At 44.8% G+C, this 25275-nt stretch overlaps 1 protein-coding gene across 1 annotated transcript in view; it reads left to right on the top strand.

The window, feature by feature from the left end:
* The window catches only part of LOC126340110 (uncharacterized), a 353496-nt gene that overhangs the window by 62518 nt on the left and 265703 nt on the right, over positions 1-25275 (top strand). The window contains exons 7-9 of the mRNA XM_050001681.1: positions 8748-9000; positions 15696-15891; positions 24813-24962. Coding sequence (XP_049857638.1) covers positions 8748-9000; positions 15696-15891; positions 24813-24962 — 599 coding nt within the window. The remainder of the gene's footprint in view (positions 1-8747; positions 9001-15695; positions 15892-24812; positions 24963-25275) is intronic.

Genomic DNA, 25275 nt, shown 5'->3' with positions numbered 1-25275 from the left:
ATACCGAAAGACACCGGCTTCTCAGACATAAAATACCGGTATCGGTTTTAACGTGTCGGTTTTTCCCATCCCTAATTTTGAGTGAAGGATACCCCTTGAGACTCGACAATTGGAGTCGGCCATATCCCAGAAGTGTCGAGTGACACAAAGTAGGGCTTCGAAATTAATTCGCTGACTGCGGATTCTTTAACATCAGCTGTATTAGGTATAAATTTTACGACGCAGTAATGACATATGAAAATTCGTGGCAAACCGGAATTCAAATACAGATTTCCCGCTTATCACGAGCGGTCGCTTTAACAACTTAGGCTATCCGTGCTCGCTTCCTGCACCGACCAAAACTTCCGTGTGCCACATCGTCTACATTCATATACCATAGTCCACTAAATTCATCACCTAATGCTTGCTATCTAATACGTCTTACGTCAAGGAATTCGTAGTCAGAGAACTAATTTCGAAGTATTTTGTATAGGCGTGGATCATCAGCAGTGTGTGTTCTTTCAGGAATGCACGCACACTATATGATGAAAAGTTTACGGACAGCTGGCTGAAAATGACCTACAAGTTCGTGGCACCCTCCATCGGTAGTGATGGAATTCAGTATGGTGTAGGCCCACCCATAGCCTTGATGACAGCTTCCACTCTCGCAGGTGTACGTTCAATCAGGTGCTGTAAAGTTTCTTGGGAAATGGCAGCCCATTCTTCACGGAGTGTTGCACTAATGAGAGGTATCGATATCGGTCGGTAAGGCCTGACATGATGTCGGCTTTCCAAAAGGTGTTCTATAGGATTCAGGTGAGGAATCGGTGCAGGCCGGTCCATTACAGGGACGTTATTGTCGTGTAGGCCTGTGCTGTGATAGTGCCACGCTAAACAGCCAGTGGTGCAAGCCCCCTCCATGAAAAACACGACCACACCATAACATCACCGCCTCTGAATGTTACTGTTGGCACTGCACACGCTGGCTGATGACGTCCATCGGCCATTAGCCACACCCACACCCTGCCACTGGATTGTCACAGCCGGCCGGTATGGCCAAGGGGTTATAGGCGCTTCAGTCTGGAACCGCGCCACCACTACTGTCGCAGGTTCGAATCCTGCCTCGGGCATGGATGTGTGTGATGTCCTTAAGTTAGTTAGGTTTAAGTAGTTCTAAGTTCTAGGGTGCTGATGAGCTCAGATAAGTCCCATAGTGCTCAGAGCCATTTCAACCATTTTTGGATTGTCACACTGAGTACCGTGATTCGTCACTCCACGCAACGTCGTTCCACTGTTCAATCGTCCAATGTTTACGCTCCTTACACCAAGCGAGGCATCGTTTGGCATGGCTGATGACGTCAATCGGCCATTAGCCACACCCACACACTGGCACTGGATTGTCACAGCCGGCCAGTGTGGCCAAGGGGTTCTAGGCGCTTCAGTCTGGAAGCGCGCGACCGCTACGATAGCAGGTTCGAATCCTGCCTCGGGCATGGATGTGTGTGATGTCCTTAGGTTAGTTAGATTTAAGTAGTTCTACGTTCTAGGGGGCTGATGACCTCAGATGTTAAGTCCCATAGGGCTCAGAGCCATTTGAACCATTTTTGGATTGTCACACTGAGTACCGTGATTCGTCACTCCACGCAACGTCGTTCCACTGTTCAGTCGTCCAATGTTTACTCTCCTTACACCAAGCGAGGCATCGTTTGGCATTTACCGGTGTAGTATGTGGCTTACGAGCAGCCGCTCGATCATGAAATCCAAGTCTTCTCACCTCCTGCCTAATTGTCATAATACTTGAAGTGGATCCTGATACAGTTTGGAATCCCTGTGTGATGGTCTGCATAGATGTCTGCCTATTACACATTATGTCCCTCTTCAACTTTCGGCGGTCTTTGTCAGTCAACAGACGAGGTCAGCCTATACGCTTTCGTGCTGTACGTGTCCCTTCACGTTTCCACTTCACTGTCGCATCGGAAACAAGTACCTAGGTATGTTGATCAGTGTGGAAATCTCGCGTATAGACGTACGACACAAGTGACAGCCTGTCAACTGACCATGTACGATGTCCGACGTCCGTGAGTTCCGCGGAGCGCCCCGTTCTGCTCTCTCACGACGTCTAATGACTACTGAGGTCGCTGATACAGGACACCTGGCAGTAGGTGGCGGCAAAATGCACCTAATATGAAATCGTATGTTTTGAGGGTGTCTGGAGATACTTTTGATCACGTGGTGTAAGTATTACATGCATTGGCGAGCACATGATGACATCAACATCCTTCTCGATTCCTCTTTATCTCAATCTCCAAAAGATATTGGTACACCTGCGTAATATCGTGTAGGGCCCTGGCGAGAACGCAGAAATGCCGCAGTATGACTTGGCATGGACTCGATTAATGTCTGAAGTAGTGCTGGAGGGAACTGACACCATGAATCCTGCAGAGCTGTCCATAAATCCGTACGACGAGGTAGAGATCTCTTCTGAAAGGCATGTTGCAAGGCATCCCAGATATGCTCAGTAATATCATGTCTGGAGGCTTTGGTGGCCAGTGAAATTGTTTAAACTCGGAAGAGTGTTCCTGCAGCCACTCTGTAACAATTCTGCAAGTGTGGGGTGTCGCGTTGTCCTGCTGGAATTGCCCAGTGGACATGAAAGGATGCAGGTGATGAGACTGGATGCTTTCATACCTGTCACCTATCAGAGTCGTATCTAGACGTATCAGTGCTCCAATATCGCTCCAACTGCACACGCCCCACACCATTACAGAGCCTCGACTAGCTTGAATAGTCCCCTGCTGACACACAGGGTCCATGGATTCACTAGGTTGTCTCCATACCCGCACACGTCCACCCAATCGATGCAATTTGAAACGAGACTCGTCCGACCAGGCAACATATTTCTAGTCATAAACAGTCCAATGTCGATTTTGACGGTCGAGACAAGGCGTAAAGCCTTGTGTCGTGCAGTCCCTAAGGGTACACGAGTGGACCTTCTGCTCCGAACGCCCATATCGATGATGTTTCGTTGAATGATTCGCACGCTGACATCTGTTGATGGCCCAGCACTGAAATCTACAGCGATTTGCGTAAGAATTGTATTTCTGTCAGTCGTCGTTTGTCTCGTTCTTGCAGGACCTTTTTCCAGCCTCAACGATGTCGTAGATTTGATGTTTTACCGAATTCCTGATATGTACGGTTGTTGTTGTTGTGGTCTTCAGTCCTGGTTTGATGCAGCTCTCCATGCTACTCTATCCTGTGCAAGCTTCTTCATCTCCCAGTACCTGCTGCAACCTACATCCTTCTGAATCTGCTTAGTGTATTCATCTCTTGGTCTCCCTCTACGATTTTTACCCTCCACACTGCCCTCCAATACTAACTTGGTGATCCCTTGATGCCTCAGAACATGCCCTACCAACCGATCCCTTCTTCTGGTCAAGTTGTGCCACAAACTTCTCTTCTCCTCAATCCTATTCAATACTTCCTCATTAGTTACGTGATCTACCCATCTAATCTTCAGCATTCTTCATGCACGGCACATTTGTGAAATGGCCGTACAGGGAAATTCCCAATTCACCGCTAACTCGGGGATGCTGTGTCCCATCGCTCGTGCGCCGACTGTAACACCACGTTCAAACTCATTTAAATCTTGATAACCTGCCATTGTATCAGCAGTAACCTATCTGACAACTGTACCAAACACTTGTCTTATATAGGCATTACCGACCGCAGCGTATTCTGCCTGTTTAGGTATCTCTGTATTTGAATACGCATGCCTTTACCAGTTTCTTTGGCGCTTCAGTATATACGGATGTACGCAGTGTGACATATTTAAATGCAGGTCGCTTCGTGGAGAGTGTAGGGATAGCCGAATTGCCTAAGGCGATCGCTCGCAATAAGCGGTAAATCTGGGTTCGATTGCCTGTCCGTCATAAATTTTCATATGACGCTGTTGGATAGCAGATTAGTGCCTAATACAGCTGATGTCAAGGAATCATAATCAGCGAATTAATTTGGAAATATTTCGTACAGCTGTGAATCACCAAGGGTGTCTGGTCTTTCAGACATGCATGTAAGTAAAGAAGAAGTGCTTCACTAACTATACTGTTTGTCTGACTAATATATGTAGTAAAATTCTTTTCAATTTTATTCCGAATGAAAATAACGGTTCTTCACGTACTTAACTTACAACAAAAATATGGTCACGTAACATAAGAAAACTGACATATCTGACATCAAAGACGGTGAAGAGTTTACCTGTAGAACTAGCTGTTCCTTGTTTGGGGGAGATCGCGACTACGGTGGAAAGAAAGCAGATGGTGATAATCGAACTTCAATGACGTAATGAGCTGAATTAGTAATTTAATTGGCGTTGCCTGGGAAATTATGTAACAATGCATGGGATGTGCTTTTGAGTGGTGAACATATGTTTTAATTTTAGTGGTGACCATAATTACAGATTTACGCGTGGCTAGACAATGGTGATCAGTTCTTACACCACACCACTGCGTCATTGGTCTCTGCTGTGTTGGTCACTAGGACTGTGCTAGATATCTTGCTCCGTGATATTCTCAGCGTTGTCTGGATAATCGCAGATTGTGGCAAGTTTGCGATTGCATGGGTAAATATGATGAAGTGGAGAATCCATTGTTGAATGGTGCCAGGCAGTATTCCAGTAACCTGGACTTAAATGAGTAGAGTCCCGCATGGACGAATATTGTAAGAGGCTTCGTTAAGTGTGAGTAGTTAAACCTCACCTCTATGTTTAATTTCCAATAGTTCTCGTCATTTATTAGAGAGTACGTCGGATTGACGATTACTGTGAATTAGTGCAGGCATGGTCAGTCTTTGGTGGCCCGCGGGCCTGCTTCCATACTTACTTAAGCTAATGGAGTGGGTCGTTACATGAAGCTACAGCAGTGCTGCTAGCTTATAACATTAAAACTGCAGGGTACTGGAGAGTTTCCGTTAACAGACTTCTAGGACTTGTAGAGGCGAGTGAGTGTATAACATTTTGAATAGCAATCCATGTCCGGAAACATACCTTTTCCGTTCTACGGCGGTTTCAATCCATACTTTTAACTCATTCGCTTCTGCTTGAGGAACTGAATTAAGCGTGATGCAGTACTGTTATTAGGTAACAATTCGAAAGGAGGCATAATTAAACATCTATTTATGTCTTACGCACATTTGTTTGCACTAAAACTTAAACATTAAGTGTCTACATTATTCAAAAGAAAAAAGAACACAGAATACTGTAGTTTCAGGACAGTACTGATGCATTCCAACAGCTGCTCGATATGGCGGGTTCCAATGTTGTTACAGACATTGTACTTACGAAGCATGTTGTGGTACACACTCTCCATCCCACCTGGTGTCTGTTCAGTTTCTAATGCAGCAACCAGAACTCGCTCTGATAGTTCTTCCTCTGTCTCTACAGGAGTCTCGTAAATTAAACTTTACGTATGTTAAGTGACTGCATGTCGCCGTCTTACGTAGCACACGTCATCCTGTCTACTCTACTGCATACCAGGAGAAGCAACTCTGAGACTTTCCTCTTTCCCTCAGCAGAGGTTGACACGTTATACATCTGAACTGAAACGGTTCCCGGACATGGCTACGTATTTAAAATATTGTGTACTCCTCCCCTCTGCAAGACCTGGGAGTTCGTAGCGAAAATTTCCGATCGATCTGTGTAGTGCCCGAGACGTTAACGTTTATGGAGTAAAGCACCGATGTCAGTGGTATCCCTTTCCCGACACGCCATGCCAAATCAACAAATTATGCCTGAAAACTATCTTTTCTGATGTGTACGTTCTTTTACGTCTCGTGGATACTGTTTCTTTACCTATGACGTTGTACAATGGCTGCATTAAAAACTGCCATGGTAGAAGTCTGCAACGTCGTTATTGAGAAACAAAGTATACGAGACGTAAATAAATGTAAACATGATGGATGCCAAGAATCTTAAAAAGTCATCATGGATAAATAGACGTCTATGAAAGCAGCTGATTAATGCTAGTTCATTATTAATTACATTCAGTTTTCAACAATTGCAGTGTTCTAATACGTCCACAGTGGGTAAGAATTATTTACTAGTGTTAATACAAGAAAGAACAGAAAAATAAAATACAGCAATGAGACAGATAATGTCAGTTAACAAGCAACTGCGAGTAAATTTGTGATTTTTGACTATAGGCATGTTATTAGAGTGTTTGACATTTGGTGCTCTAATATCCACATACACCATTAGCAAGCATTTTTTAAATATTTGCCCAAAAGTACTTTTGGTGACAGACAGCACAGGTACGGGTTGTTTATGTCATATTAAATTAAGTCATCATTTCCTTGTCCGTTTTGAAAAGTTTAAAAATCTAAATCGCTTGAACTTAACATATGTCGATCGCATTATAGACAAGCCAAACTGGAAAACCGCGAACAACACAATCCAGACTACCCGAAAATGCGAAACGGGTGGTGTACAATGCGTGGGCATCGCTTTCTCTCCCATGAATTCCTTCTACAAGCCGGAGCGAAACAAATCGCAGTCCGGTTGCCCACCTGTGAATCAGTGGCTCCCATGAAGGTCCCGGTGAATGCAAGTGTTAGGCACATATCGCTTTAATCGAAATCCTTGCTTACTCTGAGGTGACAATAGTGATGCGATATCGACATGCACATACACACATGACGACAGTACCGCTTACGCAAAGGGCAGTACATTGCCGCAGCTGTCATTTGTGTTCAGATGATTCATTAGAAAAGGTTTCCGTCATGATTATGGCCGCACGACGGCAATTAACCGCTGTTGAACGCGGATTGGCAGTTGCAGCTAGATGCATGGGACATTGCATTACGGAAATCGTTAGGGTACTCAATAATTCGAGATCCAAAGTGTCAAGAGTGTGCCCAGATTACCAAATTTCAGCTATTACCGCTCACAAAGGACAACATAGTGGTTGACGGCTTTCACTTAACGACCGAGAGCAGCGGCCTTTGCATAGAGTTGTAAGTGCTGGCATCAGGCAACTCTGTGCGAAATAACCGCAGAAATCAATGTGAAACGTACGATGAACTTATTCTTTAGGACACCGTGGAGAAATTTGGCTTTAATGGACTATGTCAGCAGACGACCAATGCGAGTACTTTTGCTAACAACACAACATCGCCTGCAGTGCCTCTCCTGGGCTCGTGAAAATATCAACTAGACCCTAGACGACTGAAAAACCGTGGCCCTGTCTGGTGAGCCCCGACTGTAGTTGTTAAGAGCTGATGGTAGGGTTTGAGTTTGGCTCAGACGCACGAAGCCATGGACCCAAGTTGTAAACAGGGCACTGTGCAAGCTTTGCTGACTCCACAATAAAGAGCTGTTTTTGAATGGAATGGAAGGGGCCCTCTGGTCCAAATGAACCGATCATTGACTTGAAATGGTTATATTCATCTACTTCGTTCATAGTTATTCACGGCCATCATGTTCGAAAACAATGACAGCATTTTTGCGAATGACGATGTGCTATGTCACTGGTCCACAGTTATTCGCGATTGATTGGAAGAACATTCTGGACAGTTTCAAATAGTTCAAATGGCTCTAAGCACTATGGGACTCAACATCTGAGGTAATCAGTCCCCTTGAACTTAGAACTACTTAAACCTAACTAACCTAAGGACATCACACACACCCATGTCCGAGGCAGCATTCGAACCTGCGAACGTAGCGGTCGCGCGGTTCCAGACTGTAGCTCCTAGAACCGCTCGGCCACCCCGGTTGGCGCTGCTTAAGGGCCAGAGGTGGACCAAGGCGTTATTAACTTGCTCAATTTGTGAAACTCTTTCTTTTGAATCAGTTATCAAATATTTTTCTAAAATTATAATAATTTGTTTGTCTGAAACTTAAAGTGACATCTACCGATTTCCGTCAAATTGGGATAGTTGCTTTGTAGAGCATCTTCTTCTTCTTCCTCATTTTTTGCCTCATTGTGTATTTGATATGGCGTGATGTGTAGTGTATGTTCTGAATCTGAGCATATCTGACCCTTTTTATTCCGAACCATGTTCTGCAGAATTAATGTTATTGTTGTCCAGAGGCCATCATTGCTTATGTATGCTCCTCATCCAGTCACAAATTGAAAGCCTTATGGCAAGAGCAGACATCGACTGTCTTCTACAACAGGTGGCCGCAGGAGGAACGTGATTAGTACAGTCCGCTCCATAGGGACACTACACTATGTCTTACGATAATGAGAAAAAGTGTAGTGATAGGAAGCACTTATTTTGGATTTTCCCTATAATCCGTTGAAGCGTGCTGCAGTTAGTGTGCACCTTATTGAACTTCAGCTTCAGTTTCACATGTGGACTCTCCCCTTGTATCACATCTTCATTAGTAGTTCGCTTTTCGTTATCCCAAATTCTCAGTCAATTCCATCAAAAAAATGGTTCAAATGGCTCTGAGCACTATGGGACTTAACATCTTAGGTCATCAGTCCCCTAGAACTTAGAACTACCTAAACCTAACTAACCTAAGGACAGCACACAACACCCAGCCATGACGAGGCAGAGAAAATCCCTGATCCCGCCGGGAATCGAACCCGGGTACCCGGGCGTGGGAAGCGAGAACGCTACTCCACGACCACGAGATGCGGGCTCAATTCCATCAAAACCATTTTCATTGTAGATGAATGTGATTTGTGACCCTAAATTAAACTGGAATCTTCTGTGATTGGTAGTACATAAGAAACATAAGGGCACTGCACGTTGCATGGGTATCTTTCCAGATCGGCAACCACGACCAGCACCGCGTGGCCAGCCGGTACAGCCCAGAGTTGGTGGACGGGATGAACATGCTGGTGACGCTCCTGCCGGGAACCGCCGTCACCTACAACGGAGAGGAGATCGGCATGGAGGACAACTGCAACATGACGTGCGAGGTGGCCCACGACCCTCAAGGCTGCCACGATAACGTCACTCTCGGGAACTCCAGAGACCCGGAGAGGACGCCCTTCCAGTGGGATAACACTGCAAACGCTGGTACAGTGATGTTTTGAGACTCGTAAGATCGCATGCAGCTTCGATAAGCATAGAAGCTGAAGTAACGAATTAAAATGTGTGCCCAGGCCAGGGCTTTAACGTGGGTCTCCTTCTTGCTGGTCAGATGCGCTATGATTAACATACCTGCACGGAATACCTTACTCCAGTGCCTGTTACACACAAAGCTACGGTGCTACTCCAATATCACCTGCTGGCCGTTGTGGCCGAGCGGTTCTAGGCGCTTCAGTTTGGAACCGCGGTGCTGCTACGGTCGCAGGCTCAAATCCTGCCTCGGGCATGGATGTGTGTGATGTCCTTAGGTTAGTTAGGTTTAAGTAGTTCTAAGTCTAGGGGACTGATGACCCCAGATGTTAAGTCCCATAGTGCTTAGAGCCGGCCAATATCACCTTCTGACCTTATCGAAGATAAAGTTGAAACTCGTTATGTATCCAGGTTAATGCAATTCCATCGCATGCAACGTTTTTGTGCTTATTTTTAACTACTTTCCCTCTGGGAAGGGGAGGAGGGGTTCAAAGTTGAGGGGCAATGTCTCTCCTCTTAGGTCCCCAACAGTACGTGAACCTTATCACTCGAGAACTGTGCAAATGCCGCGAACCGAGAAAATAGGAAAGAGTGAGAGCGTTTATACGTACAGTAGAAATACAGTGTGTATCAAAACGAATCATCCGATTTGGTACGTCTATATTTCTGAAACTAATAAACATATACAATAAACTTTGTTTTTTGATGAACGTGAAACTCAAAAGGTATTTTTTTTTTTTACATCTATTAGTAGGTGTTCAATATGAGATGCGCGGCATATGTCAATGCGGTATTCAAAATTTTCTCACACTGAAGCGAGCATGTCTTGAGATACTGATTCCACAGCTGCTTTTATGTGATGTCTCACTTCATTCGTTTTTGTCGGTAATGGAGGCACGTAAACAGAGTCTTTTCTAAATATTCAAAGAAATAATTGAGCTGCAGGTCGAACGAATTTCTGTAGGCTCCTTGTGACATGGCGGATCCGTTCGACGTCAGTGTCAGACACTCGGCGACGTCCCAGCGACTTGCCTTTACACAGACAACCTTTCTCTCGGGGTTGTCCTTGCCATTGTCTAATGCTCTATGCTGTAGGAGAATCCACACCATATTTAGCACGGAAGTCAAGCTAAATAGTTACTACAGACCCGTATTGCGCAAAATGTAGAACACAAAACGTTTTCTGTTGTCCCGACACCATTTTTACTAGAATTGAAGTTGTGCAAACTGTTGCTACCTAGCGGGAACCTTGTGCAACTCAAGAGTTTGCTCTTACCAGCAGTTCCTTGTTCATGCACATATCTCAAATAACGTAATAGTTACGATTTTTTAAAATCACGATGATTATTTTCGAATTTCGTCATTTCGCTAGTACAGACACATTTCCTACATCTCTGTTGAGGTTTTGGTGTAGGCATTTGTAGACACCAAAACAACTGGACTTTAAATCACCAAAGAGCGAAACGAACGGGCATTACGTCAAGGTACCGTCACGTCAGTTCGCTTATCCCAGCAACGAGAGGCGAAAGTGAGGTTTGAGTCACCATCCGTGATGCAAGAAGACTGAGCATAGTGTGGAAACTGAGGAAATAGTAACGACAAAGTTCATTACACTACTGGCCATTAAAATTCCTACACCAAGAAGAAATGCAGACGATAAACGGGTATTCATTAAACAAATATATTATACTAGAACAGACATGTGATTACATTTTCACACAATTTGCGTGCACAGATCCTGAGAAATTAGTACCCCGAACAACCACCTCTAGCTGTAATAACGGCCTTGAATCGCCTGGGCATTGAAACAAACAGAGCTTGGATGGTGTTTACAGGTACAGCTGCCCATGCACTTTTAACACTATACCACAGTTCATAAAGAGTAGTTACTGGCGTTTTGTGACGAGCCAGTTGCTCGGCCACCACTGACCAGACGTTTTCAATTAGTGAGAGATCTGGAGAATGTGCTGACCAGGGCAGCAGTCGAACATTTTCTGTATCCAGAAAGGCCCGTACAGGACCTGCAACATGCGGTCGTGCATTATCCTGCTGAAATGTAGGGTTTCGCAGGGATCGAATGAAGGGTAGAGTCACGGGCCTCAACACATCTGAAATGTAACGTCCACTGTTCAAAGTGCCGTCAATGCGAACAAGAGGTGACCGAGACGTGTAACCAATGGCACCCCATACCATCACGCCATGTGATACGCCAGTATGACGATGACAAATACATGCTTCCAATGTGCGATCACCGCGATGTCGCCAAACACGGATGCGACCATCATGATGCTGTAAACAGAACCTGGATTCGTCCGAAAAAATGACGTTTTGCCATTCGTGCACCCAGATTCGTCATTGAGTACACCATCGCAGGCGCTCGTCTCTCTGATGTAGCGTCAAGGGTAACCGCAGCCACGGTCTCCGAGCAGATAGTCCATGCTGCTGCTAACGTCTTCGAGCTGTTTGTGCAGATGGTTGTTGTCTTGCAAACGACCCTATCGGTTGACTCAGGGATCGAGACGTGGCTGCACGATCCGTTACAGCCATACGGATAAGATGCCTGTCATCTGGACTGCTAGTGATACGAGGACGTTGGGATCCAGCACGGCGTTCCGTATTACCCTCCTGAACCCACCGATTCCATATTCTGCTTACAGTCATTGTATCTCGGACAACGTGAGCACTAATGTCACGATACGATAAACCGCAATCACGATTGGCTACAATCCGACGTTTATCAAAGTCGGAAACGTGATGATACGCATTTCTCCTCCTTACACGAGGAATCACAACAAAGTTTCACCAGGCGGCGCCGGTCAACTGCTGTTTGTGTATGAGAAATCGGTTGGAAACTTCCTTCGTGTCAGCCCGTTGTAGGTGTCGCCACCGGCGCAATCCTTGTGTGAATGCTCTGAAAAGCTAATCATTTGCGCATCACTGCATCTTCTCTCTGTCGGTTAAATTTCGCGTCTGTAGCACGTCATCTTCGTAGTGAAGCAATTTTAATGGCCAGTGGTGTAATAGGCAAAGTAAATTTCATAACATATGTTCTTGGTAATTTTTATGTCGTAAACTGCTGAGAAGCGAAACAATATTTCAAAACTTTGACATTTATTTGCTAGGGAAAATATATAGGTTCAAACATTGTAAACAATACTTATGAAGGAGAAAATGGACCCTATGAATCTTATCCAACGCATTTTTTTCCTTACTTAACTGATGTCATGAGCACATGTATTTTTCACCTTCATTTAAGTTGACCTTATTACTTAAAATGTTATGTAATGGAAATTGCTTCGTTTAATTAGGTTCTTATTTATATACATTGTGGCGTCATCTCTGTTGTGTTATTGTAAAACCTAAATAATTTTTCGCTTTCAGATATCTGTCCTCACCTGAGTAAGAACATTCAATGGAAAAAATACCCATGTCGTCATGGAACATTTGCAGTTTGCCACGAAAACAAAGCATAATAATTACGAAGATACAAAAGCACGAACTCCACTACCAGAAAACGAGTGAGCGCGACGAAAATAGGTCAACCTGCGGTTTTAGCAAGTGACAGTACTGTCAGTTCTTTCTTCCCAAGAAACCTTGACGTGCTGTGACGTGCTGTGACGTGACGCGACGGTGCGTTGTCTACATATCTGAATGCCGCCATTGGAAAAGCGTTGAGGAATATTTTGACGTGATATAACGCGATGGGACGTGTTAACCGGCCTTAACCAAACAGTGTCGTTCCGAGATCGGATAACAATTCCAGCTTAATGCTGACAACATGCGCACAACACAATGCTCACTCCAGAGATATTTCTACTTTATACATTTATTTTCAAGGAACACGTACTAGAGATGATGCTAAGATCACAGGTTTAATCAGGTCACTCATGGCGATGATTTTACTTCCTCCATAGGCACTGCAGTGACCCTTGGTTTGTAGGCAGGAGCGTCACCATTATGGATGAGAGCGGTAGGTAAACTGCGAGAAGCATTCTATGACATAAAGTAATTTCTTGACGACTTGGTTCAAATGGTTCAAATGGCTCTGAGCACTATGGGACTTAACTTCTAAGGTCATCAGTCCCCTAGAACTGAGAACTACTTAAACCGAACTAACCTAAGGATATCACACACATCCATGCCCGAGGCAGGATTCGAACCGACGACCGTACCAGTCGCTCGGTTCCAGACTGTATTGCCTAGAACCGCACGGCCACCAGGACGGATTGATGACTTGAATTCGTTTATATGCTACCAGAGGTCATCGATCTATCTTGAGTGGTGTTCCTGCAAATTTTGAGGCTAAGAGTCGCGCCGTAGCAGCATGTTGAAATATTTTGCTTACATGGCATTTTTCCCAAAATTCACCCTGAGAATATCTGTACTGTTTATTGGTCAGTCTGGATTTGAGTTCCATCATTGACACCATGAATCTTGCACAGTTGTTCATAAATCCGTAAGAGTACGAGGGACTGGAGATCTGTTCTGGACAGCACGTTGCAACGCATCCCAGATATGCTCAATAATGTTCATGTCTGGGGTGTTTGGCGGCCAGCGTAAGTGTTTAAAGTCGAAAGAGTGTTTCTGGAGATAATCAGTAGCAATTCCGGACGTGTGGCGTGTCGCATTGCCCTGCTGGAATTGCCCAAGTCCGTCGGAATGCACATTGGACATGAATGGATGCAGGTGATTAGACAGGATGCTTATGTACGTGTCACCTGTCAGAGTCGTACCTATACGTATCAGGATTCCCATATCACTCCATCCGCACACGCCCCACACCATTGCAGAGCCTCCACCAGTTTGAACAGTCCTCTGTTGATATGCAGGGTCCATGGGTTCATGAGGCTGTCTCCATACCCGTACACGTCCATCCGCTCGATACAATTTGAAACGAGACTCGTCCGACCAGGTAACATGTGTCCAGTCGTCAACAGTTCAACGTCGGTGTTGACAGGCCTAGGCGAGGCGTAAAGCTTTGTGTCGCGCAGTCATCAAAGATACACTAGTGGTATTTCGGCTCCGAAAGCCCGTATCGATTATGTTTCGTTGAATGGTTCCGCACACTGACACTTGCTGATGGCGCAGCATTGAAATCTGCAGCAATTTGCGGTAGGGTTGCACTTCTGTAAGACTCAACGATTCTCTTCAGTCTTCGTTGGTACCGTTCTTGCAGGATCTTTTTCCGGCCGCAGCGATGTCGGAGATTTTCACCGGATTCCTAATGTTGACGGTACACTCGTGAAACGGTCGGACGGGAAAATCCCCGCTTCATCGTTACCTTGGAGGTGCTGTGTCTCATTGCTCGTGCGCTGACTATAACACCACGATAAAATTCACTTAAACCCTGTTATCCAGCCATTGTAGCAGCAGTAACAGATATAAAAAATGCGGCAGACACTTGTTGTTGCCGAGCGCAGCGTCGAATTCTCTCTGTTTACATATGTAGGTACTTGATTACGTATGTCTATACCAGTTTCTTTGGTGCTTCAGTGTGCTTCATAACACAGCATTTTGGTGACATAGCGTTGTGCTGTCAGAATACTTTCCATAACTACCAGCTGTTACCCGAGGTCATACCCGACGGCTCCTTACACGATAACACAAGATATAACACCACTCTGCCTATTCGGAAAATTGCCAGAATGGGATCTTTTCCCACGTCGCTGCCCTAGCGGCTGAGGATTATGATCTGGGATACCGCATAACTGTGGTTCGTCACTGAACAAAATTCCACGTCTTTCATCAGCAGTCCATGCTTCCGGGTAACAGTACCATTCCAGGCGCAGCCTTTTTGTGTTCCGCTGTTAATGGAAGTGTACACGTTAATTCCCTATTCCATCTGATGCTGGTCTCAGAGCAATGTTGCGCGATGACACCGAATGTGCAGGTTGTCTATTACTTTTTCTCAGATGTTAGGCGTAGATGTGAATCAATTACGGTGCACTTTGTACACAAAGCGGCGATACTCCCTTGTGTTGGAGAGACGTTCCCATGCAGTCCATCATCGAGCCATGGCCACACCCGAATTCCGCAGAAACCTGGATGTAACACAATTTCGACCAGCTGGCCAAATTGAGACATACAGTGCTGCCATTTTCAAATTGTCAGCTACTGATTATGCTGTCTCATCCGAGTACATGGCAACTTCGTGTCCTTCACATTGGCACTCAACATGTGGCGCTATTCACGCCCCTTATATTCCCTACCAGAACTGGCTCAAATGGTTCAAATGGCTCTGAGCACTATGGGACTGAACATCTGGTTCATCAGTCCCCCAGACTTAGAACTACTTACACCTAACTAACCTAAGGACTTCACACACATCCATGCCGGAGGCACGATTTGAACCTGCTACCGTAGCAACCTTGTCCAACTCGAGCTCCATCTCTAATGGCTTTTCATCAAGGGGCTTATAGCCCTAATCTCACTTCTTCCCACCGCTTTTGCGTACAGATGCGACACCGACGTTTTTTGACAGTGTCCAGCCATTTCATGAACAGCTGTTCACCAACGAGATAGCAGTGATATCGCCAGATGGAATGTTGAAGACGTAACAGTGACCTCTCCCAACCGTCAGGACCTTTTTTCCATTGCTGCGCACTGCTTGCAGCGATATGTGCCGTTCGTGACGTTACTGCACATTTTTTCAGGCTTCAGCAACACCACTGACACGACTTGGCTGCCCGTCAACGAGAACTACGAGACTCTGAACGCCGCGGCCCAGGAGGCGGGCGACCGCAGCCACCTCAAGACGTACCGCCAGCTGGTGCAGCTGCGCGCCGACCCAGCCGTCCAGACCGGCGACACAAAGGTCAACAGCTCGGGCAACGTGCTTGCGTTCTCCAGGTCGGTCGCCTTCTAAAATTGTACCCCTAAATGAAAGACCCATAGCGGAATGACCTTTGCCTCACCTTCCATATCCGCCTTCCCTCTTCCATTCGCATCCTGTAACCGATGATGAAATTCCTCAAATTCTGGAACATCTTCCACCTACGGTACGGCTATCTGTATCGCTGAGGCACGCAAGCCTCCCCACCAACGGCAAGGTCTATGGTTCATGGGGGGGTAGGTGTCGTATAAAACATAAAAAAGCACCATGGTCAGTTCAGCCCCTGCCCACTCTACACCCCATCGGGCTCTCCTTCCCTCAAACAAAAGACAAGTCGGTATTGCAAGAACGTGGTTTACTGGTGCAAAAACAAGGTGATAAACGATTTCATAACTTTGTACGTAGGTGCGATGCTGAAGCGAAGTTTCCTGGCTGGCTGCACCTGATCAAATGGCTGAAGCAGTCGCGGATCTCGTAGCCCTCGACAGCAACGGCTAGAGGGCGCTGTCGTCTGTCTCTCTCGTAGTGCCAACTTGATAAACTATTCCGTGGCATCGTTGCTATCGATACCACAGGAATAATCATTCTTAACAAGGAAGACCTCTGTAGACTCTAGCAAATATACATCAAGATTTACTTTCTGCGTCCAGAGGAAAACTAGTAGAAAATCACTATTGCAATATGTTCCATCAACACATGTTCAGTACAGAATAATTACAATAAAGTTGAACACAAGCTCCAACAATGTAACTATGAGTTAGCAAAGAGTAGGCTACTTTAGTACAAGAATAAATTTACAGATTTTATAAATACAAATTCTACGAGAGCAAAATGCCTCTGAGCACTATGGGACTTAACTTCTGAGGTCATCAGTCCCCTAGAACTTAGAACTACTTAAACCTAACTAACCTCAGGACATCACACACATCCATGCCCGAGGTAGGATTCGAACCTGCGACCGTAGCGGTGGCGCGGTTCGAGACTGTAGCGCCTAGAACCGCTTTGCCACTCTGGCCGGCTCTACGAGAACAGAGGACATGATAGATCTGCATGTCAGAGTACTTAATAACACACGTTTTGCGATTTAACTGATTATTGATAATAAATCCTATGTGAAATTTTTTCACCTAAGTTTCAGAAGGAAATTGATCCAAGTCGTGTATGGCGTCTAGTGTTGTAGTGAAAAGCAGTAATTTTTGTATATTAATGGATATATTATTTGATATCAGACCAATTCGGAACTGAAATTATTGAACTTGGGCCACTGTAATTCTGAACAATTATACAGGGTGAATATTAATAAAACCGACAAATTACGGTGACGGATTCCTGACTGGAAACGGAGGTTTTAGTCCTAAGAACATTGGTCCAGGTATGCATCGTTGCCACGATAGATAGTGCTGACGAATTACCATTCCTCTGACCACGTGTCGTGTTTTCATTACGTGTTGCAGGTTGTGTGGTTGACGCAGCTTACTGTATACAGCGGAATGTTTCGGTACTGAAGTCGAGAACAAACCGTGATGATGTTTTTGTACAGCTAAGCAGATGGAAACGGTCGAGAGGCAGCACGGCTATAGCAAACTAAGTACCCTCGGGGACACCAACCACATCAAACAACATTTAAAGCCCTTCTTGGGCGTCTGTGTGAGCGTGGGTCCTTTCAGACAGACAAATGTGTTGGGAGGACATGAACTGTGCGTACACCAGATTTGGATGACTGGTTTCTGCAGGGTGTTGAGGTGAACGCTAGTACAAACTCCATGTAAGTGGTCCGCCAACATCCTGTAATCCACAGTACGATTTTTGTATCCTGCATGAGTGTCGCAACGATTCCTTTTAATTGAAATCCCGTGGAGGCGATGCAGCTCTGTACTGTGTACCGGGAAGATTTGTTGTCATTGCACGCACACTGCCCGTTGTCGGATAAATTTTCATAGGACCTTTCTTTCTACATTTAGTCAGGAATCCGTTCCTGCAATTTGTCGGTTTTATTAATGTCTGTACAGTATGTCAATTTCAAGACCAAAACTACGTTTTCTCCAGAAGCCTCCCGTTTTCCAGTCAGCTGCCACGCCTATATCAACTATGTAGAACTTTCCATCCACCTCCACAATCTCCATACCTCCACATCCCATCTCAATGAAACTTCAGCAGTACCCCACCATCCAACCAAGACTCCCGGCAGACACTTATCCATCCTGAAGCTTCTGAAAGATTAAAACTTTGTACCAGACTGGGACTCTGTCTGTTGTTTGAGGGAAGGAGAGCCCGATGGGGTGTATAGTGGACAGGGGTCAGAACTGACCATGGTGCTTTTTTTTTTCTACGACATCTACCCCCCATGAACCATAGACCTTGCCGTTGGTGGGAAGGCTTGCGTGCCTCAGCGATACAGATAGCCGTACCGTAGGTGCAACCACAATGGATGGGTGTCTGTTGAGAGGGCAGACAAACGTGTGGTTCCTGAAGAGGGGCAGCAGCCTTTTCAGTAGTTGCAGGGGCAACAGTCTGGATGATTTACTGATCTGGCCTTGTAACACTAACCAAAACGGCCTTGCTGTGCTGGTACTGCGAACGGCTGAAAGCAAGGGGAAACTACATTCGTAATTTTTCCCGAGGGCATGCAGCTTTACTGTATGGTTACAGATTCAGAAGGATGCAGGCTGCAGCACGTACTGGGAGATGAAGCATCTTGCACAGGGTAGAGTAGCATGGAGAGCTGCATCAAACCAGTCTCAGGACTGAATACCACAACAACAACGCGTCATCTAGAATACACACTGCTTGCACCGCATCGTGCACTAAGTAAAGAAACAAATAATCCCGGGACTATTCTACGATGAGGCAATATACGGGTACTGTGCCACGCTGCACGACGCAAGGCGGTGCTCCGCTGCTCCCCTTACTCTCCATCATCCAGATATGTCTCCAAGCATGTAGCAGGTTATTCCACCGGCAGCCGATAGCGTTCCCGTTAGCTCAGTCAATGGGTATCTTCTCTTACCTGTTGTTGATCCAGCTGTGTGGAGGCTCGTGTAGGGCACTCTCTAAATACTTAGAAAAAAGTTGCTTGTACCTCAGGTTCCGTACAATCTTACTATGACATTATTGTAGGAGATTCCAAAGGTCTAGTATATCTTTATGTCCATCGTGACATAGTTCACCACGTGCTCGTGGACGCTGATGACTGCCATCATTTTGGTGCTAGGGATATACAGCCGAGTTTCAATATGTTCCGGGGTTACTTGTAGACAGTGCGCCAAAATTTGTCGCACCAAGCCCCATACGTCTTCCGCTGCACCACATCACCGACGGTGCTCGTCCGTGTCTAGTTCTCCGCATTCCACACGTAAGGACGAGTTCGTCGCAGCGCGATCAGCTGACCTGTTTACCCTTGACTCTGATGTACCATGCTGATCGGACATCTGTACTTATTGTAACCGCGTGGAACGTCCGTCACACCTCCTTCCAACATGAGGGTTCATTATATCTACGATGTTTGGTGGACGCTTCCTTTGCTGGTCGCGATGTTTCTTCCGTGCCGTCGCCTCTTTCGTCGTTGGTAGTGAGATGGACATTTTATCGACAATTGCTCTACCGTTTGAGCTGGCCGAGTTCGACTGACGACTCGTCTTCAACGCTTCCCTTCCGCCAGACCTTATATCTTGCACTATTGGCCATTAAAATTGCTACATCACGAAGATGACGTGCTACAGGCGCAAAATTTAACCGATAGAAAGAAGATGCTGTGATATGATTAGCTTTTCAGAGCATTCACACAAGGTTGGCACCGGTGGCGACACCTACAACGTGCTGACATGAGGAAAGTTTCCAACCGATTTCTCATACACGTTTCCGACTTTGATAAAGGTCGGATTGTAGCCTATCGCGATTGCGGTTTATCGTATCGTGACATTGCTGCTCGCGTTCGTCGATATCCAATGACAGCAGAATATGGAATCGGTGGGTTCAGGAGGGTAATACGGAACGCCGTGCTGCACCCCAACGGCCTCGTATCAGTAGCAGTCGAGATGACAGGCATCTTAACCGCATGGCTGTAACGGATCGTGCAGCCATGTCTCGATCCCTGAGTCAACAGATGGGGACGTTTCCAATACAACAACCATCTGCACGAACAGTTCGACGACGTTTGCACCAGCATGGACTATCAGCTGGGAGACCATGGCTGCGATTACCCTTGACGCTGCATCACAGACAGCACCGCCTCCGATGGTGTATTCAACGACGAACCTGGGTGCACGAGTGGCAAAACGTCAATTTTTTGGATGAATCCAGGTTCTGTTTACAGCATCTTGATGGTCGCATCCGTGTTTGGCCACATAGCAGTGAACGCACATTGGAAGTGTGTATTCCTCATCGCCCTACTGGCGTATAACCCGGCGTGATGGTATGGGGTGCCATTGGTTATACGTCTCGGTCACCTCTTGTTCGCATTGACGGCACTTTGAACAGTGGACGTTACATTTCAGATGTGTTACGACCCGTGGCTCCACCCTTCATTCGATCCCTGCGAAACCCTACATTTCAGCAGGATAATGCACAACAGCATGTTGCAGGTCCTGTACGTGCCTTTCTGGATACAGAAGATATTGGACTGCTGCCCTGGCCAGCACATTCTCCAGATCTCTCACCAATTGAAAATGTTTGGTCAATGGTGGCCGAGCAACTGGCTCGTCACAATACGCCAGTCACTACTCTTGATGAACTGTGGTATCGTGCTGAAGCTGCATGTTCAGCTGTACCTGTACACGCCACCAAAGCTCTATTTGACTCAATGCCCAGGCGTAACAAGGCCGTTATTACCGCCAGAAGTGGTTGTTCTGGGTACTGATTTCTCATGATCTATACACCCAAATTGCGTGAAAATGTAACCACATGTCAGTTCTAGTATAATATATTTGTCCAATGAATAAGCGTTTATCATCTGCATTTCTTCTTTATCTAGCAATTTTAATGTCCAGTAGTGTATATTTCAAACTTCACAGAAGATCTCCTGCAACTTCTTGAGGATAACAAAATGAGAAGACAGGACTTAATCACAACCTAGGGTACTGTCTCCCAATGGATTTTCACTCTGCAGCCGACTTCGCGCGGATTTGAAACTTAATGTCAGATTAAAACTGCAAGACAGACCGTGAGTCGAAGTCATGTCTCCACAATTTCCTCTCCAGGAATGCTACTCCTCGAAGACTGTAGGAGAATTTCTGTGAAATTTGGGAGGTTGGAGATGTACTGTCGGGAACAGAGCGTAGGTCGTTAGTCGTACTTCGATAGGTCACTCGCTGGAGCACTTGCCCGCAAAAAGTAAAGGTCGCAGGTTAGAATCTCGGTGGAGCATAATTTCAATCTGACAGGAAGATTCAAATTATCACACACTCAGTTGCAGAGTGAGATTTCAGTCTAGGAACAAGTTACCCATCTTGGCAGCTGTAGCCGTAGTCCACATATTCGTGCTAAATAAAAGTGACTTACAGGTACCAGAAATGAAGATAAATGGACACAGTCTAAATGAAAATCTGTGTGTAAAATTGCTAGACATACAGATAGATTGTGACAGAAAGTGAACAGCTGAACTAAAGAGTTCCGAATGAAAAAATTAGGACTTACTAACCTCCCCGTCCAACTTAACCACCACCCAACCTCGCGTAATATCTAGTCCAGCACCCACGATTGCAAACGTACTTTGTTTAATTTCAACTGATGCTGTCTTCTGTAAATATCTTCTATGGAAGCACAATTAAGGTAAAAGAGGTTCTTATTTTACAGAATCGAATAGTAAGAATACTGTTTAAAGTCGTTAAGAACATTAGGATTGCTTCTCGCTTGTAAATACATGTACCCCAAATGCCATTTTAGGCTTGATAATGTGACTGGATCTGGACGAACTGTGAATTTGAGGTCGACAGCGCTACAAGTAAGGGTAATAACCGTATGGACTATGCATCTCCGTGTAGCGTCAGAGTGCGCTTTGATGTTCTGGTACAAAAACCTTTAACAGGTGGAAAGCACACGTCAGGCATGAAATTGCAAGTTCTCAAGTTATTCAGAAATAAAGTACGTAAAAGAGTCTCTTACTGAGCAATCGTATCACAGCTCTTGAGAACATTTGGGATTTAAATTTCAGCTAACATTAATGTTCTCTGTATCCTATCCGGCGAGAAAGCTATATTCAATGTCTTTTGATTTCCATACGTAGTATTTCTTACCCCATTGTAACGTTAACCTCGTGGGACCAGGTCAGGCGTCCTCACCAACGGCTAGTTGTTCTGCACAGCAATCTGCATCACATGGAAATTTCAAATGGGAGTCCTTTGACCATCTTTCCTATCACCAGGATAGTCCTAAAAACTAGTTGAATTGTTTGTTCCCTCTGAGTAATATCTTCCTGTGAACATTTTGCCAACAACTAATGCTCTTAACGATAAATGTTTCGGTTCCGAAAACCAGGCAAATGAGTTTGACATAATCTCTTCTCGATACAGAAAAATAGTCTATCTTGAAAAACAAAAGTACTTTTCAGTTATGTACACATCACATTTAAGTTGTATATGCATTTCTTACCTACATACTGACTCATATCGTAGCTCCAGTTGGTGTTTATTTATTAAATCACACATGCCATTTTTTATAGGGGAACCTATAAATAGAAGGACTGTGCTGTAAAACTATTGCTTCAAGTGCTGTGTGATGAAAGTAAGAAAATTGCGCTAAAACTCAGCTAAGGGAGTCGTAGAACAGCTTTTTGAGCACAGGCGATTCTCTAGTACGAGATATGTCAGCAGTGAAACTTGACACCGCACGACCGCTACGGTCGCAGGTTCGAATCCTGCCTCGGGCATGGATGTGTGTGATGTCCTTAGGTTAGTTAGGCTTAAGTAGTTCTAAGTTCTAGGGGACTGTCCGATAGTGCTCAGAGCCATTTGAACCATTTTTTTAAAACTTGACCCTCACTTGAGCTGGTCTCCCCTGATACCTGTGCTTTAGATCCAGACACGGTATTTATGTACTCCGTATTTTGCCATCAAATTATCAAACATTTTCCAGTTCACAATCTAGCATGTGCTCTTTTCTTTTCCAAGGTACATAGATGGATACCGGCATGAGCTATAACACACCAAATCGTCTTCAGGACAATACTTCGTTTGCACCCGTCGGATAGTTCGTGCCCCAAATGCTACTCCGCTTAATGACTCGTTACGAATTCGTAAGCTCGATAATAGAGCGTTCATTTCAAGTGTGAGCAGTTCACGGTCTCTGGACGCTGTTAACTGTCGCACACAAATTTTCTTCCTTTCTTGCCGCTATGTCTTTCTTTTAGCTGTTTTATGTACATTATAAGATATTTCGACTGAAACTGTTGTTTATGTCGGCATGGTTGCCCTCCAAACATTAACGGCATTTTAAAGCTTTTATGTGACTGCATACTCTGTTCTGTGGATCGAACTGATCCCATTCCAGTGTCAAATGCAGTTAGTAGTCACGGCATGTGAAGGAAAGAAGACCATTTCAAATACAGCGTTTTGCGAATAATTGAAAATCTGAACTGGAAGAAAATCGTAGCGACAGCAGTTTTTGAACTACTCTTTGCTGAAATTGAATTGGGCTGTGAAGGGTGAATTACGATGGTAAGAACAGACCGATCTCTTCACTGACGGCAAAAGTCCAAAAATAAAAGTCAACACATTTCTCGCCGACAATTTATTTTGTTCCATAGTCGAATTGTCTATTGGACATTTGAAGCACAGAGACAACAAAAGTATTAAATACTTCCTGGTTTAATCAGAGGATTTCTCACCACTAATTTAGTTTAATTCAGTTCAGTGCAGTTTTTTAATGTTCTGCGCATCACTCTCGGATACTATCTACTGACGAACTCGTCTACGGAGAAGAAGGAGTTGTCAAGCAGAAATGATTTCCATTTTTTTTAATTTTAATTTTCGTCATTGGCCAGCACGTTTCATTCACAAGGCAGGTGCTGAATTATTTCATGATTGCATACTTTACTCATTTTGGTGCACGAGTGAGGTTAAGCTGCATTTAATGGAAATTATTTTTGTTTCCGGTTATACTTAAATATGTTACTATTACTTTCATATTGTGTCTAATTTTTCACAACCAAACTCATAAGAAAATTAACGTAATGTGATGTTGTTGTTGGTGTGCCCACAGTGGCCTAGATGAAGTTCGATTATGAACACCAGATATGATCCTTATGGCATTTTTCAGTGTAATGAGTACTTTTTCGTACGTATGGAATTTGCACAGAAAATTATTCCATTGTTTATAAATGATTGGAAGTGCGGAAAGTAAACTAATTTTCTAATGCTTTTATCACCAAAGTCAGTCATTTGGCGTACAGTAAACGTTGCTGAACTCAGATGTTCGAAATGCTTTATTTTATGTGATTTCCGGTTCAAGTTCTGATTAATATGCACACCCAGGAATTTTGAACACTGAATTTAATTTCTTTCTGCAGTACTGTATTGTTGATGACGATATACCTCGCCTTGTATTAAATTGAATGACTGTGTTTTTTTCTGAATTAAGTGGCAGCGCAGTTACCCAGACCAAGTAATAATACTTCTAAATAATTCCTCCTGTTGTTGCAGTTCTGTCAGGTTTGGTTATGATGCCTTTATCATCAGTAATGAGCACTACCTCTGTTTTATCAGTGTACTGTAGACAGTCATTTATATGCAGGAAGAACAGTAGGCGTCCCAGAATTGAACCCTGTGGAGCCCCGCTAGTAATTTGTCCCAACTGAAAAGAAGATTCGTCATGAGACCTTCATGAGTCATCTGACATACTCCTTTGTGTCCTATCTGTTAAATAGCGCTTGTTGTACTTAGAAAGAGACAAAAGAGTGAGCCATGCCCAGAGAGCAGAGTGCTTAACTAGTCATTTGTGTTCGCAGGTCAATGAACGACAGGGCATCTGTAGTTGTGCTGGTGAACGTGGGAACTGAGGAGGAAACCGTGGACTTGGTAGACACGCTGCCTATCGTCACCGAGGACGACGTTCTGGAGGTGTACGCCAGAAGCCTTGAGTCCCAAAAGGAAGAAGGGTAAGTGGTCTAGCGAGTGCCACACTTAGCTCTCATAGTAGGCCACTTACGGCAAGCTTCGTACGCTTTAGGCATTTATATCTATGTAACGACGCATCCCTCATAATAACCCAACTTTACGTAAATACACAAAACTGCACCTGTCACTTTTTTGAATAATTATTTCTTATTCCATGAACCGGCTTTTGAACCTTTTAAGGTTCATCTTCAGATGGTTTCTGGAAGTTGCATCATTATTTCTAGCATAACGCTGGTTGCTGGCTTGCGACAGTGTAGGTGGCTTTTTCCATTAGTGTCCATCTGTCTGCTTCCA

Source organism: Schistocerca gregaria, chromosome 1 (assembly GCF_023897955.1).
Source record: "Schistocerca gregaria isolate iqSchGreg1 chromosome 1, iqSchGreg1.2, whole genome shotgun sequence".
NCBI classification, from domain to species: Eukaryota; Metazoa; Arthropoda; class Insecta; order Orthoptera; family Acrididae; genus Schistocerca; species Schistocerca gregaria.
The sequence above is the reverse complement of the archived record's forward strand: the minus strand, read 5'-3'. Positions and strand labels throughout refer to the sequence as shown.